This window comes from Dama dama, chromosome 29 (genome assembly GCF_033118175.1).
Source record: "Dama dama isolate Ldn47 chromosome 29, ASM3311817v1, whole genome shotgun sequence".
In the NCBI taxonomy this organism is placed as follows: Eukaryota; Metazoa; Chordata; class Mammalia; order Artiodactyla; family Cervidae; genus Dama; species Dama dama.
The window spans coordinates 69,239,264-69,256,561 of record NC_083709.1 but is presented as its reverse complement, the minus strand read 5'-3'; the positions used below and the strand labels follow the sequence as shown (position 1 = coordinate 69,256,561).

The window sequence follows — 17,298 nt, the reverse complement described above, 5'->3', positions numbered from 1 at the left end:
CTTTGTACTTATTTTTATTTTTCCTGCTTTGATTAGTTTTCTATGTACTTTTCTTTAGTGACTCTGTACTGTTTCAACTGAACTGTAGAACAGCTATCAACACATAATTTTAAAAAGTTTTTATTTTTATCAAAGTTATACAATAACAGGTTAAGAAATGGAAATTCAGAGAGGGAAAATGCCTTGCCTAAGGTCACAGAGAAGCACCTAGAGGGGGCAGAGCCGTTAATGTAGCCCAGCACTTTCCCAACTACATTTGCGTTTGGAAACAACACTTTGAGTCCAAATTGGTCAGTGACAGAATGTATCCCAAAGCGAGGGGTTCCTGGGATGTGACTCATTTTTATAGATGGGAATAAATTGCTTCTCTGCAAAGCAGGGCTCAGCAACTGGCAGGACTGGGTGGGCTTGGCAGCCTCATTGTGAAAGGCCAAGAATGTCTCCACACCCTGTAATCCTGTAAAGAGGGTCTCTACTTTTTAAATTCCTAAACAGTGTTACACAAACCCTCCAGGGGCTTAAACTTGACATACAGACAGGTGAGCAGGGGCAGGGAGGTAATCTCCTCACGCCACCTCCCTACCTGCTAGAGAACAGGCGGCCTTAATCCCCACCAGGCAGATCTCTTCTTGCTCCTGTTGAGAACCAGGAGGGAAGGAGTGAGAAATGGCCCCAGGCCTGAAGTCAGATCATTCTTATTTTGCAGAAGTAAGTTCTACAATATAGAAAGGAAGCCACTTTCAGAAACAAGCAGAGCAATCCCTGCACAATTAGCCCTGTGGAGAGGGCCCCTTTGACACATGACTAAAGGGGTCCATTGAGAGCCGCTTCTGAGTCTCTGGAGGTAGCAGGGTCTTCGGCTGTTTTTACCGGAAACAGGCAGGAGGACTGGACTCCCTGGACCCGCAGGGCAGCATTGCCAGGGCAGCGGCCTGTGATGCTGTCCGTGCACCCCCCGATCTCTCTTACCCTGCTCTCCACGTGCTCCGAGCTTTGCAAGGCCCATGGTCTCATGATTTGCAGTCACTTGCAAACCTTTGAAACAGCACAGGATTGACTCAGAACCAGCTGTGGGGATGGACAGACTGCCTGCTGAGGGGACTCACACCCAGAACACCCCGGAGCTGAGGGTGGGGCAAGCAGCCTGGCCTAGAAGGTGACAGAGGCTTCCAGCCCACTCTGCTGACTCTGGAGTCTGCAGTTTCATTTAGGTTGGGAAAGGCTGCTGGTAGAGACCACCAAGCTAGAAGAAGTCTTTGTGACATCTCATTAGAGGGAGAGGACTGCGGGAGCTTAGAGTGGCTGAGGGCCCGGCCTTGGGCTACCTAGTAAGTCCAGTAATCAGGTGCTTCCCGTATGCTAAGCACGGAGCAAAATGCTTTATATCCATCCACTCCTTTGACCATCCCAGCAAGCCTATGAGTGGGGTGCTATTGTTTGTTCTGTTTTTGATGCAGACTGAGGCTCAGAGTGGTGAAGTAACTTGCCAAAGCCATGGGGCTAGAAGGAGGCGGAGGTAGGACTTGAATCCAGGCCTCTCTGCCCCTGAAGCCTGCGCTGTGGACTCTAGTGAGATAACAGGCAGGACAACACTTTGGATAGAAAGTAGAGCCTTCCACTTCCCTCTGTGACTCAGCTCTAATTAAAGGAAGAATCTGGGAGGCTGAGGTGGAGCGGGGAGTCAAAAGATCTTGGGTTCCAAACCCCCGCCATGTGACTTGGGACAGAACCTTCCTTCCCCTCCCCGACCCGCGGTTTCCTCATCTTGGGGGCCACATCATTAAAGCGCCTTCTGTGCTATGAATGGGGATGGTCGTGTGTCCTGGACGCACTTCTGTCCAGTCCTCGGTGGCAAAGGGGAAAAGGCCTCCAGAGGAGATTCTGGGTGGGGGCATGAGGCCTGGCCTCCTGAGAGGCTTGGCTGCTTGGAGCCCCCCAGCCAGGCCAGCACCAAACCTCAGCTTTCGTGTGACTTGGCTTCTTGCATCTTGTTTAGTCTGCAGAGCAGGCTGTTTATCCTGCTGCCTTTGTCACAGGCCATTACTACACACAGAATCCCTGCGGGCTTACTGCTTTCTCTAGGAATTCAGGGAGGGCCACAGAGGGAGCCCAGCTCCTAAGAACCATCTGTCGCCCCCCAGCCCCATTCAGAGCAGCCTCAGCTGAGAACCCAAGGAATAGTGTGCTTCTGGTCTGTGATTCTGGCTGTGTGACCTTGGGCCACTCTCTCTCCCTCTCTGGGCCTCCATCTACCCTTCTGTGCAGAGAGAGAGTTGGCTCAGATGCCCTGGAAGGGACTTCAACTCCCTGAGGTTCAGAAGTACATTTCTATGTGGTTTTTTCCCCTTTGAGGCCTCCCTCATCCCTCTACTGAGCCCTCCCCCAATTCTGAAGCAATTTGTAGCATTTTCACTGATCCCATCCCTGCCCTGAGCCTGGGGCCAATCCCTCTCTCATTCAACCTCCTGCTTGTAAATTGGGGATAATAATACCTGATAACTCACCCTGCTGCTGCGGGGATTAAGTAATTAGTGGTTATTAAGGGATGGGGCAACACAGTGCACTGTTTCCATTTAGGGCAGCTTTCCTCCTCTGAGCTCCTGCTACTGCACAATCTCAAAGAGTTGAAAAATCCCAAGAGTCTGACTTTTTACTCCCGCTTTACAGATGGAGAAACTGAGGCCGAGGGGAAGGAGTAGGAGTGTACAGCCGCTCTGCAGGGCAGCAAGACCCAGAGCTCAGGGCTCTGGACACTAGTCCAGCGTGCCCCTCATGCGCGTCATGGTCCCAGGCTGTGGTGGTGGTCCCTCTCCTGGGATGGAAGGTGAAGTGAAAGGCTGCCACACCTGTGGCCTGGTTCCAGGGTTTCCACAGCTTGGAATCAAGGAACAGAACTTGGCTTCGGCCCGTCCTGCGTACCACTCCTGGTGTCTTGGCTTACTGTGAGCTGGGGCGTGTCACCCCATTCACTCTGAACTGTCAGCTTCTTCATCCGTAAATGGGGATAATGACAGCTTCCTCAGGGGTTGTGTAGGATTGGCCCAGAGCAGGAATTCAGGGAATAAGTATTATGTTGTTACGAGGTTGCTTTTGTTGACTGTGGTGATGGCCAGAGCTCACTAGACAGCTGCTCATGATGCTTCAGGGGCAGACCCTCACCAGGAGCTCCCGTGGGTGACACCCTGGCTGGGGGCTTCCATGTAAGCAGCTCCTTCCTCCTCGTCCTAAGACAGCAAGAGTGTTGTTACCCCATTTGACAGAGTTGCACATGGAGCCTCGGAGAGGAAGAGAACTTGTCCAAAGTTGTGTTTGCTTTAGACGTGAGATATCCTTATTGTTAGTCTCTTTTCTTGCCACGTCCAGTTCCCTTATCCTTTATTTCCTGTGTGTTCTCCTGTCTCTTCAGTGGAGAAGTATAGGTGATGCCTGGCTCATCTGAAGAGCAGCCCGGGTCCTCATGCCTCCTCATGCCCCATCCCCATCAGCACATCTGAACTCAGGCACCAGGCATTTTCTGGGAGACGCAACAGGATACAAAAAGCCCCTGGGTCTGACCGGACTCCGTGTGGGAGGGTAGTACTGTGAGATGCGTTTGCCTCGGCCCTGGGCACGGTGTCTCCGTAATGGTGTTGATGCTAATATCGGCGTTTGCTCCCGTTGCTGAGACCTCACGCGGTGCCATGCACGGTGCTAAGCATTCACTGGACCCTTGAGCTGTGTCCCGTACTGCTGGAGAACTGATGTGACCTTGCTCAAGGTCACACGGCTGGTAAGAGGCTGTGTAAACCCAAATCTTTTGCCCCTATAGCCCGTGCACATTACTTTTGCACTCCTACCCTCCTTAGGGCCTGGGGACCTGGGTCGGACTCAGACCCAAATCTGGGTCATCTCAGGTTAAATCCATCCTGCCATTGTCCTCTCACCTGGGATGACAGACATATACACAGGCAGTCATTTCATCTTTGAAATGGGAATAGTAATGATCACCTTGCAGGGTTTTGGAGATGGAAGCAGGGTACTTTGAAAGTTGCCTGGCATATGGTGAACACATAATAAATGGCAGTGATTATTACTATTGACATGATCTTGGCTTCCTATGGGGCCCGTGGAATAAGGGGAGTGCAGGGGGTGGGGGGGGTTCATGTGCTAATGGGAGAGGAAAGCCAGAAGAAGGGAGCATCCTGTCTCTGATGATGTGTATAGGTTGCAGTCAGGACAGAAGCAGAGTAGGGGGCACGGTCATTGTTTCTGAGGGGGTGCCCTGGGTAGAGAGAGCAGATACAGTCTGGGACTCAGAGGGCAAAGCCAGTGGGGAGAGCTGCAGGATTGAGGCTGCTTTTCAAAGGACCAAAGAAGGGAGGGGTTCCCTGAGCAGTGCTGAGCTCCCCCAAACTGGAGGTGTACAGGCAGAAGGTGGAAGCTAACTGGTGTTGCAGAAGGCCTGTTAGTGGCTGTATCACGTGATTTCTAAGGTCTCAGGACAGAAAAGCTACAGGAAGTCTGATTTTGACTCAGCATAAGCAAGAGCCTTCCCGCAGCGCTATCTGAAGGTGGATGGCGCTGCTTCAGGGGACGGCGGTGAGGTTCACGTCCCCGGGAGCACTCGAGCAGAAGCTAGGTAAATGCTTGGAAGGAATGCTGTGGCAAGGGTTAGTGCCTCAGACGGCAGGTTAGACTAGGTGACTCCTTAGTGAGGGGTGATATGACACTGGTGGAAAAGAAGGGGCCAGAGTCCAACCTGAGGTCTGTTCCAGACAGCAGCGTTCGCCAGCTGGGTGACCTTGGGCAAGAGTCTTCACCTCTCTGAGCTTTGTCTTGCTTACCTATAACATGAAAATTATAATCCCTATCCTGCTTAGCTTTCAGGAATGGAGTGAAGGGTCAGAGAAACACAGGCAATAAAAAGGCTCTGAGAACTCTGAAGCCACTGTGAATTCTTCTGAGCCCATGGGGAGATAGGAAGGTGGGTGGAGAGGGAGGAGAAATGGAGAGGTGTCTGGCTCTGTGCTGGGTGCTGGATTGGAGGAGAGGGAGTTTGTGGCAGATGGTCTGCTCCTCTCAGCTGCAGCAAGTTTGAATCTCTTAGAACAGTGTTGTCCACTAGAACGTTCTGTCCTGATGGAAATATCCTATCTAATCAATGGTCACTGGCTACAACTAGCTAGTGAACCCTTGAAAAGCAGCTAGTGTAACTGAGGAACTACATTTTAAATGTTACTTGGCTACCATGTTGGACTCCTCAGCTCTAAAGGAACCTCCTTCCTTCCATCTTCTCTAATCTTTCATCCTAAGTAGGTGCTATGGTCCCGCATTCCCTGGGCACTGCAGAGGCCACCAAGGTGAACACGGCAGGGTCCTGCCCTGAAGAGCTCACCTCTCATTCTGGACAGATTGGCATGTACTATAGACAGAAACTACAATCCAGGGTGAGGCATACAGCTCTACAGCTGTGGAGACCTCAAGGGAGGGAGCCACTCACTCAGGGGGTGCTCTAGAGACTGCATATGAACGATGACCTGGGCATCTGGGCAGGAAAACTTTCCTGTGGAGGGAACAGCATCAGCAAGGGCTTGAAGGCAAGAAGGAGCACAGAGTGTCCAGGGAGTGAAGGCTGGTATGAGGATAGAGGAGGGCACGTACGGCAGGAGATAGCCCCAGATTCTCTGTTGCAGTCACCCAAGGTATGCCCAGTGCGTTGATGGGTGGAGGCCGTCAGGGGCAGGCCTGGTGAGGGCCTGGCACCATTCAGGGCAAGTGAAGGAGGTGTCTTTGGAGGGGGTCCCCGCCCTCTGCCCCTTACTCAGAGTCTCGTCTCCCCGCCTGGTCTTGATGAAAGAGCTCAGGGTCCTGCTTGTTCACCCTTCGCAGAATCCCTGACAGTCCTCTTCGAGAGCACACCCTTTCTGTCCTCACTCTTCCCACCGAAAACTTGCTCATGACTCAGGCTTCTGCATTACTGGGCTGGCCCGTTTCCTCATTTCCCAGGCCCTGGGCTGACAGCCTGGCTGACTTCCTCACTGGAACTCTTGCCCCTAACACTGCCTCACCCCAGTCCAACTTCTTGCAGAAACTAGTAGGAGAAAAGGATTAGCTGTGGCCTAAGTTTAAGGAAAGCTTCAGCGAGGGTAGCCTTTGGATGTAGGGCAGTACACGTCACTAGCTGCCAGCTCAATACCTGCCTCCTCTTGCTCTCTCTCTCTCTCTTTTTTTTTCCAATTTTTATTGGAGTATAGTTGATCTACAATGTTGTGTTGGTCTCTGCAGTACTGTAAAGTGAATAACTTGTATGTATATATAACCACCCTTTTTAGGTTCTTGACCCATATAGAGTATAGATCATTATAGATATTGGATAGAATTTCCTATGCTCTACAGTAGGTCCTTATTATCTAGTTTTTCCTCTGACTCCCTCTTAACAGAAGCCCCATCACACACACTAGGTCACAGCCAGCTGCCCTTGGGAGACTCCAACCAGCACCTCATTCAGAGATGAATCTGATTGGTCTCAGGAAAACCATTTTACTTGCTGTTGTCCCTGCCCCAACTTGTTGGCTGAGGAAAGGCATGAAATCCAGTTTTGGCCAGTGAAGCACAGAAAATATCTGCTGGAGACAGTTTCAGGAGAAACTCACCCCACAGATGAGACAGAGTAGACATTGGTCCCTCTGCTTCCTTGGGCTGATGTCATGTGGATATGATAACTGAAATCAGATATCGTCACCTTGTTTCTGAGCAGAATGGGGAGCTTGAAAGAGCCTGAAGACATCATTAAATCCTTGAATCAACCCACCCTGAAGTCCATCCCGTGTGAGATAATACATTTCTGTTATTTGCAGCTAAAAGCTTCTTAATCACTTCAGAGAGGTGAGGTACATTGGTCAGGACTCTTTTAGTTTAAGTTGATAGAAACTCAGTCCCAACTGACTTGAGCAAAAGAAGGGAGGTGGTACTGCTTTGCATGATAATATGAGATGGATCCCCGTATGGGCAGAGAAATCCAGGCAGATTATGTGGATTTAGAAAAATGACTTTCTTCTAATGGTGTAGAGCCTATAGTGACTTTGATAATTATGATTTTTCTTTGGAAGGTTGTGTGTGTGTGTGTGTGTGTGTGTGTGTTCCGAGCATTACCATTTGGAGGATGATGGGAAGAACGAGTAGGCGTTTTTATCTCATCCTAGTAGAGACACATGGATGAGCACCATCCTTGGAGGGCCCAAGCCCACACCATGTTTTCCTGGGGCCCTGCGTGGTTATTCTAGATTCAGATTCTGGGAGAGATACTGTCAGAGGGTTACTGCATACTGTGGCTCTCCTTGATTCTGGGTTAATGCCATCCCTGTGATTCAGGCTGATCTTTTCCTAGCCGCAGAGGCTCCCCTGGTGAAGGACTGACAGAGAAGGGAAAAGGAAGTGGTCTTCAAGGCAAGAAACACAAGGAGACCTCCTGTAGAGGATTGATACTACTTTGCTTTGGACTCTTGGAAGAGTTCTATTTGAAGTTTTATGGATGCAATTCCGTTGTTCTTCCTGACTTTCAATAGAGGCTGGTAGACCTGTACTCTGTGGGTGGGTTGTGGGCTGTTGAGGATGGGCCGGGGGTAGCTAGATGGCTTTTTAACAGTTCTCATATGGTAAAGCCCTGCAGTGGTAGGTGACCAGAGCAAAGCAAATAGAAGCCCAGCAAGATGCTGAGAGTAGTGGGAAATTGAGACTCTTTGAAATCCATTCCTCAGCCCCTAATAGGCCTCAAAATATTTCCCTTTTAGGCGTCAGGGTCAGGGTGGGGCTTGAGGGTAGGCACAAGATCTAAGAAGACATACCTCCCCACCCAGCAGCTGCTCTGCCCTCTTGCATCCTCCAAAACCACTTCCGCCTTAGGATCTGAGCTAGGGCCTAGGGTCTCCACAAACTGGGATATCTGTCTTCCACAAGGGGCAGTGATGCCTGTTACTTCCCTTATGCCAAGAGGTTTAAGGGCTTACATAACTGTTGAGAAATAAAGCTGGTTAAGTGGTGAGCATTATATTTTGATCCACACCCTGTATGTTTCCAAAATTCCCTTGTAGATACCATCAAGCAAAGTCTGGCAGGTATCTTTCTCTTCCAAAGGTTACTAAAATTGCTTGGTTAGATGTGATACAAGAAACCATTTTCTTTCGTGTTTTTGGGTTCCTCTCTAATCCTTGCCACGGAGGCCACCAGTTTGGAAGCTTTCTGGGTGCAAGAGAAGGGGGCTGCTCCTTGATCCTTCTTTCTTAGCCTGGCATTCAAGGCTCTTTTTCATAAACTGGCCTTCTTAGACTTAGTTCCAGCTACTCCCCAGCATGTACTCTCTGTTATTTATTTATTTTTTTAAAGCAAAGATGTTTCTATCCTTAAATCCAGAAACCCATAGTTACCCTCCTCCCAGTGCTATTCCTTTTATTTATTCCCTTCCACATCCCAGTTTTCCCTTTTCACGTCCAAAGTCTAACAGCTTTTAAAGCCCAGTGGGAATACTGCCTGGACTATACACCGCTGCCAGAGCAGGGCCTGAAGGCATCAGAGGAACCTCTGTTCAAATCTCAGCTCCACCTCTGTGAACTGTGACTCCAGATGAGTTCTTCCTCTCCTTGAACTTCATTTTCCTTGTCTGAAAAGTGGAGATATTTACCCCACAATCTAATATCCACCCAGCAGCCAGAGGGATCCCATGAAAATATAAGTCAAGTAGTATCACCTCTCTGCTCAAAATCCCCCTATGGCTCTCATTCACCTGGAGTAAAAGCCAAGTCCTTGCACCAGCCCTCCACGCCCTGACTCCCATCTCTGCATCCCTGACCGCCGCTCTCCCGCCCCAGATTCCTCACAGAGCCTCCAACATGGCTGGCATTTTCCTGCCTTAGGAACCTTGCACCAGCTCTTCCCTCTGCCTGAAACACTCCTCCCGGTGAATGCTCTCGACCCTTTCTTCACTTCCTTCATGTATTTGCCCAGATGTCACTTTCAGGGTAAAGCCTTCTCTGATCAGCCTGTTTAAACTTATAAACTCTGCCCTTCTTGACTTCCCTTCTGATTCCCCTTTCTTGCTCTGTTCTTCCCATACACATGTCACCTTCTAATACAACGCATGCCTGTCTTATTTGTTATGTCCTCTCCTATTAGAAACTAATCTTGAGGAGGACAGAGAGTTTTGTCTGTTGAGTTTTCTGGTGTATCCTCCAGTGCCCAGAACAGTGCCCTCATAGTATGGCACTCAATAAATATTTGTAGAATGAATGAGCAAATGAGACAGTGGCTGATCTCTGATGGCCTTTGAGCCCCACGAGCCCCTGAGAGCTGTCCCTGGTGCTGCCCCGGCCCAGCTTCTTCCTGCCCTTCCTGCAGTTCTGTGCCGACCTTCACTTGTCTGGTCATTCTCAGCTCCTCTGGCCCCGTCTGTATTTACTTCCTCAGCTGTTGATCCAGCCAGTCAGAGGGCAGAAGAGGAAAGTGCAAGACATAAAATGAAGGGTTTGAGACCCTATGGATTCAGCTCCCAAGGACCCTCAGGGTCAAGTCCAATCTTGGCATTTGCTCTGAGGCTCCTCCCTCCTCCTCCAGCCTCTCTTGTGCTGCTTTCCCCTGGAGCCTGCACTCCCATCTCTCTTTGTTCCTTGAACTGCGTGTTCTCTTATGTTCCTTGACCACCTGCGGCTCTGGGTTTCATGCTCTTCCTACTCCTCCTGATCTTGTCTGCCCAACTCTCAGTCAGCCTCCAGATTTTGTCGCCAAGACTACTTTCTCCTGAAGGCCTTGTTTGATTCCTAGGTAAGGTTCACATTCCCGTGAGGCTCTGACCCCCTGCTTTGGCAGCAGTTGTTATGCTTGTTATTATTCTTCACTGCTTTCCTTCCCAGTAGACTGTGAAACTCTGAGGGAAGGCTCCAGGTCAGTTTTACTCCCACTGTATGTTTGGAGCTTAGCACAATGCCTGGGACGTAGAAAGGGCTCAGTAAGCCATTGCTGAATGAAAGACTGAAGCGGAAGAAGGAAGCCATAGAGGGAAATCCAGAAAGAACACAAGCTTTGGCATCCCGATGGCCTGGGTTCCAGCCCCAGCTCTGTCACTTACAGCCTGTGTGACCGTGGGTAACTCACCACTCCTCTCTGAGCCTCCATTCCCTATCTCTCAAAATATAGCTAGTAATAACATTGTCATTATGGTTGTAGGAAGAACTACATTTGATACTGGATAGATACTTGGCACTTTGAAGATGCTGAATAAGTAGCCTTTACATTAATGATGAAATTATGAAGCAGTAGTAATCATCTTCAGTTTCTGTCTGCAGAGTGCTTACAAGCTGATTGTTTCATTTCACTTTTAGAATAGCTCTTGGAGAAGGAAACTGAGATTAAGAGGTTAAGCAACTTGTTCACGGCCACCCAGCATTGTGGGGTTAGGTGCAGACTGGACCAGGCAGCATGATTCTGGAGTTCCTCTTCTAGGACCCTGCCAGTTTCTGCTGTTTTTTTTTTTTTTTTTGGCTACTTGGGCCCAAATCTTGCTATATTATAAAGAGCAAACATCATGCCCATTTCACTACAGAATCCCTAGCCCCCCTGTGCAGAGTCTGACAGAGAGCAGGTAGTTGGTGAATAGTTGTTGAGTAAGGAAATGCATGAGTTTGTCCGTGACTCTCTGCTCACCCAGACCCTTCTGGCTGCTTAGTTCAGGCAGGACCCCTCTCACTACCTCCCACTGGCTTCTTTTGGCAGGGATGAAGGCAGTGTGCCCTCAGAGGAAGCATCCGTGGGTGTCACTGGAGCATGTACCTGGCTCCACTGAGAGACAAGTCAAGTGTCCCCCGGAGCCCGGGCCACCTCTTTCCCAGCACCTGCTTGACTGCCCACTCACCTGTGACAGCTGGGTCAGGGGCAGTGCTAGAGAAGGCATTGTGGGCAGCCAAGTGCCCTGGGGTCCCCAAGCTTGGCTCTACCCAGGGACTCTGGGGTTGAATGCCATTCCTGAGCCTCATGGGCAGAAGTGGGGTAGCCAGGCCAGCCTCCTGGGAGACATCTCAGCCTTGGGTCCTTTGTGGTGAAGAAAGCCCTGGGCATTGGTGTGGCCGAGTCCTTGCCTTCGAAGGGGCAGAGTTTGTGGTGGAAAGTGCACTAGACTTGGGGCCTGAGCAGCTGGATGTAGTCTCAGTCCATAGGTGACTGTGTGAACTTGGACAAGTCATTTAGTCTCTCACCAACCTCATTTTTCTCATCTGTGGGGGCACTGATGTGCAGTGGTTCCATAGTTCCACATATGAAGACTTGGATTATTTGTACAGCGAAAGGACTCCATAAATGTTAGCCATTATCTGTAAGCGGGATGAAAGTTCCCATGTGGCCAGTCATGTGAGGAAAGATTGGATATCACAGTCCCTGTAAAGGGCCCAGTCCTCTTGCTTATAAATGGCAAAAGATAATTACAGTTTACACTGTCCAAGCCTCACCTCTACTTTAGGAGCAAAAGATTAAGGTGATCTCTGGAGATTTATTGGCAGCAGCTTTTGTGTAGTGAATCATCCATTCATTTCTATCCATGCTATAAAGAACTATAGGAATGATGTAGCCCTGGGGCCATACATTTTAGTGATAATAATGATGATGATAATATTAATGAACATTCACTGCACACTCATCTATGCCAAGGATTGTGCTGGGTATCATATTTGCTCATTTAGTTGTCGTATCATCCCTGTGAGGTGGGCACTAACTTGATCCCTGTTTCCAGGTGAGGAAGCCGAGGCACAAGAGCATAAACAGCTTGCTCTATCAGGAAACGGAATCACCTGGATGCTTCAGACAGAGAGACTTCAGTAAAAGGGCTGCTGGCATGGGACCAGCGACCTTAAGGGATTAGATATGAGATGTTGAGACTACAGAGGCTGGCCACCGTGGGACGGCGTTGATCACGCCCAGAGGTTGGCGCTGCGGGGCAGGGGCCTCAGCAAGAGCCGTCAGTGGTCTGGGAGGGCTGCAGCCCCTGCTGGACGGTGGGGCCCGAGCTGTGGGGGCAGCATGATGGACGTGTGCGTGGGTGCTCGCTCTCCTCAACTTCTCATCTCTCGCCAGTTCTCCTGTAGCCAAGCCCGCTTGGAAGACGACCAGCAAGAGAACCCGGGAGATGCAGTCTATGCAGACCCCAGAGCAGGACAAAAAAACTGTAGACATAGGACTAAGGGATAGGAAATGGTGCAAATAGAAAACAGTACATTTGCTTGAAGTCTCTCTGCTAATAATATGCTAATAATATGAAAACAAATTCAGTCTAAATGCTCACCTGGTTTCCTGGTGGTCTAATGGTTAGGATTTGGCATTTTCACTGCTGTGACCCAGGTTCATTCCCATGGTTTGGGAAATGAGGTCCCACAAGCTGCGTGCTGCAGCCAAATTTTTTTTTCTTTTTTTTTTTTTTATCCAAAACGTGTTTATTGGGATGGTCTCCCGTTCATCTTGATACAGGGTACTTTTAGTGCTGCTTCCGTCTGAAACAGCATCCTTCTGTAAGCCTTGCTTTTCCTCCTGTAGGCTGGCAGAGGACAGTGGAGCAGCCAATACACAAAACTACTGTTTGTGCGTGGCTAAAGACGGTGGTGATTTTATAGCATCCTGGGCATTTTACATCCATGAAATAGGAACTGGGGCTCTCCACCAGGCTCTGCTTCTTGTGTTTCCTCGTCTCCTCTTCCGGAGAGGGATGAAGAAGATCCTTTGTGGGAGGCATGTTCTCGTGAGGAGGTCGTCACTGCCAGAAAAGGGCCAGCCAAAATTATTTTAAAAATCGGATTGTTTAGGGAGGTGGGAGGGGGGATCGGGATGGGGAATACGTGTAAATCTATGGCTGATTCATATCAATGTATGACAAAACCCACTGAAATGTTGTGAAGTAATTAGCCTCCAACTAATTAAAAAATAAAATAAAATACTGAAGCCAGGGGGGGGAGGGGGAAACAGTGTCAAAAAAAAAAAAAGTGTCAACAAAGCATAATAAAGCAGTAAAATGAAAAAAAAAAAAAAAATCGGATTGTTTAAAAATAGATAAATGCTTACCAGGAACTGGCAGGTCACATAAGGAAGGCAGGAGGTGACCGTAGTGGGCAGTCACCCATGCTTTATCCAAGAAGGCCTGATAATATTCAATTCAAGCCATTTTTTTTTTTTTTTTTTGCCATCTGGAGAGATAGGCCCAGTGTTACAGATCTTCCCATTTTTAAGAGAAGCTGAAAAGAAGGATTTCAGTATAATGCCTTCCATTCTTAACTATTGGCAAATAATCCCAGCTTAAAATTATTCTGGTGAATGAATAAAGAAGCTGTGATACACGCATGCAACGGAATATTATTCAGCAGTAAAAAGACATGATGGATGAAGCCATGAAAAGACGTGGAGAGGGGGAAGCAATGTATATTGCTAAGTGAAAAAAGCCAGTCTTAAAAGGCTACATACTATATGATTCCAAGCATATGACATTCTAGAAGAGATAAAACCATAGAGAGAAAAGATCAGCAGTTGCCAGGAGTTTGGGAGGAAAACTATGAATAGGTAAAATGTAAGGGATTTTTATGGCAGTGAAACTATTCTTATGCTGCTGAAATAGTGAATACATGACATTGTCTCTGTCACAATCCACAGAACCATCCAACGCAAAGAGTGAACCCTAATATAAATGATGGGCTTTGGCTAATAATATGTTGACTTATCAATGGTAACAAATGTACCACATTGATGCAAGATATTGACAAAAAGGAAACTGGTGGACAGAAGATAGGGGTAGAAGAGGAGGCATATGGGAGCTCTCAACCTCCCACTCAATTTTCTGTAAACCTAAAAGCTACACTAAAAGTAAGGGCTATTAATTAAAAAATATATATACTGGAAGTGCCCCATGGGCCAAATATAACATGTGCCTGCTGGATCCAGCTACCAGCTTGGGTGGCTGACTTGATCCAACACCCTCATTTGACAGATGGGAAAACTGAAGACCAGAGGAGGGAAGGGGCCCTGCCAGTCTGCAAAGCACAGTGTGAACAAAGATTCCCATCTCGGGATGCTGGGGATCTTCCCAACAAAGGGGGAGAGGGGTCCCCCCCGGAAGGGTCTGCTGCTTGTGTAAGCAAAGGCAGCTGAGGAGAGAAAGGCCAGTGAAGAGCTCTGGCCAGGCGGTTAGGCTGAGATGCCCCAGCAGTTAGTGAGAGCCTCTCAGAGCCTCGTTGCTCTTAGTGTTTATTTAGCCAGAGACCGGTCTCCCGCCCAGCTTGGCCTGGATCGGACCCACTGAGTTGGATGCAGAAAGGAGTGGACCCTTGTGACCCTTGTATGTGCCTTAGAGCAGGATAAGCCTCAGGACAGGAGCTGCCATCTGCAGGGCCCAGCCCTGGAGCACAGTGACTATGATGTTAAGAATACGTCAAACATTGGAGGAGTGCGGGGCGATTTTCCTGAGCCCCTTTGCATATTTTATCTCCTCTCGTTCTTCCCTCCCCATCAGGGCTTTGAAGCAGATAGGCTATTATTCTGGTTTTATGGATGAACAAATAGAGATGAAACAGATGTTAAGTATGTTCCTCACACTGACACAGTCATTGAGTGGCCGAGATGGGATTTGAATCCATGCATTTTTAAAAAAATTTATTTGACTGCACCATGTAGGATCTTTGATCTTTGTTCAGCATGTGGGATCTTTTTTAGTTGCAATCTGCAGGATCTTTAGTTGCAGCACTTGGGATTTAGTTCCCTGACCAGGGATCGAACCCTGCCCCCACATTAGGAGCTCAGAGTCCTGGCCACCAGGAAGTGCCCTGGGCATGCTTTTAAATACTAAAAATTATGTTTGGGTAAGGACAAAAAGAATAGAAACACTGTACTCTAGTTGTTAAATGTATTTGTCATAGGAGTAGAAGTTAGCATTCTGAAGCTACATGTATATGAGAGTTAAATAAGTGGATGAATTGTGGATAATGGGAGCCGGGTTTCTCACGTCAGAGGAAGAAGTCTCCCGTGAGCACAGGGGAAAGACTAGAATGAACTCTGTGGGGACAGAGTTAGAAGTCTCAGTATGAATTCATGTCTATTTTAATATATGTACAGATAGACACAGGAACAAATGTAGATACATGTGCATGCATGGGTTAGCATACTTCTGCATTGCCTTGCTCTGGTCTGCTGAGAGATGGACAGTGACACCCCAGAAGCAATGAACTCAGACCTTGGTTCCTAAGGGTCATTCTCCAATGAAAGGAACCAACCCCCCCCCCCCACCCCCGCCCAGGGAGAAATGGCCAGTTACAGGACTAAGTCAGGGAAAGTACAAGGGAATTCTAATGCCTCAAGTAGTGTCAGGAAGAAGGAAGTATTAAAAAAAAAAAAAAAGATGGAGTCTGAAAAAAGGACATAAGAGTCAACCTGAAAGAACTTCCAGTGGATTAAGTGAATAAACATCATATTAGGTTATAACCCAGATTATATTAAAGAAAGATCCATGAGTCTGTATTGATACAGACAAATAGTTAATAAATAAGGAAGAGGTGCCAAATCTTCACCACAGGAGAATTCCAGATAATTCATGTAGAAGGAATGAGGAAAGTAGAAAGTCACTAGTAGACACCACAGTCGTAACTGCAAGAAACCCTGAGTATGGTAAAATTGGCAGGCAAAACTTTAAGGAGAAACAGGACATTTGTGTTGCCTCAAGGGACCTCCCCCAAATGTGGTAGTTTTAACATACGTCCACAAATTCTTTGATATTCTTCTCCCAGGAGGTAAAACTTAATTTCTCACCCCTTGAACTGGGTGTGGCGTGTAGGTTGAACTCAGTCTTTCTCAACTCCGAGTAGGATGTGGAAAGGGAAAAACTGTAATGTTATAGTGGAGAAACCTGGCAGATTCCACCTGAGTCAGGTGCTCAAGTTTAACATCACCATTTATAACATCGTGTATATCATACCCTGACGTGGGGGTTTCCCTAATAGCTCAGTGGTAAAAGGATCCGCCTGCGACACAGGAAACACAGGAGACTCGGGTTTGACCCGTGAGTCAGGAAGGTTCCTTGGAGGAGGAAATGGCAACCCATGCTAGAATCCTTGCCTGAAACATTCCATGGACAGAGGAGCCTGGTGGGCTACAGTCCATGAGGTTGCAAAGAGTCAGACACAATATGATGCAATGAGAAGAAAGCTTCATCTTTGTGATATTCTTCCTAAAAACTTATCAGCTCTGTTGTATCCTGAGAAAACATCAGATGCTCCCAAATTCATGGCATTCTACAAAATACATGAGCAGTACTCTTCAAAACATGTCAAGGCCATGAAAGAAAAAAAGAATCTGTCACAGATTGAGGAGATATGATGACTAAATGTGATGTGTTACCATTCATTGGATTTTGGAACAAAAAAAGGACGCAAGTAGGAAAATTGGTAAAATCTCAATGAAGTCTGTAGTTATCAGTTTGATACTTTTACAACAGTTCTGTAAGATGTTCATATCAGGGAAAGATGCAGTTAATGATGATTAGTAACTCTCTGTTCTGTCTTTTGCAACTCTTACATGAAAGCTTTTCCAAAATAAAAACTTATAAAATAAAATATATCTATTGCACAAAGAAGTTAATAGCCACCACCAAGGAAATCTCGAAGCCAGTGAGAATGTGGCGCAGCTTTATAGTTCTAACACAACAGTGTTCTAACACAGTGCTCACATACGGAAGCCTTCATTTCTCAGATCTAGTTTATATTATTCCATGTTGGTCTTTCTAACAGCCCAGAGAGTGAAGTCAGATGGCATAGATGAGGAAACCGAGACACACAAAATACTTCCCACCTTCTCATTGAACAGATGAGGGGACTCTAGCCCAGAAAAAAGGAAGGATTTGTCCCAGTCACAGAGCAGGTTAGAAGGCCAGTCCAGGAGTCAGACTTCTGGCTCCGCTTTCTTAAAACCGTCTTGGCTGCTGTTTCAGGGCGGCTGTAGACAAAGCCTAAATGTGGATATTTGGAGGCAAAGCAGAGTAATTCTCTTCTTGCCCCCACCCCCTTCTCACCTCTGAGTTAAGCAATAAAGCTGAAAAGATCCTTCAACAAACAAATCCCTCCTCATTATAGAATCCACAGGCACATCAGCTCTTAGGAAACCTGCAAGGCAAGCTCTTTAGGCGGGAGGGCTGTTCAAACACGCCTGTCTAGGTGCCCTCTTTCCTGTTGACTCTCAAGAAGACAGAATGTCTGTTTCAGGAGCAGCAGTTCAGTGGACATCTGGGCTCCCAAGCCCCTGTGGTGGGCCTGGCTG

The 17,298-nt window shown here is 47.8% G+C and overlaps 1 protein-coding gene across 1 annotated transcript; it reads right to left on the bottom strand.

Annotated features, from left to right (window-relative positions):
• Positions 1 to 12,430: 12,430 nt before the first annotated feature.
• On the bottom strand, positions 12,431 to 12,742 carry LOC133048713 (small ribosomal subunit protein eS27-like). Its single transcript, XM_061132495.1, has one exon. The coding sequence runs from the start codon at positions 12,740 to 12,742 to the stop codon at positions 12,488 to 12,490; it is 255 nt and encodes an 84-aa protein (XP_060988478.1). The 3' UTR covers positions 12,431 to 12,487.
• Positions 12,743 to 17,298: the final 4,556 nt, after the last annotated feature.

Coding starts and splice junctions, on each gene's coding strand:
- LOC133048713 (XM_061132495.1), bottom strand. CDS start 12,742: ATGCCTCCCACAAAGGATCTTCTTCATCCCTCTCCGGAAGAGGAGACG.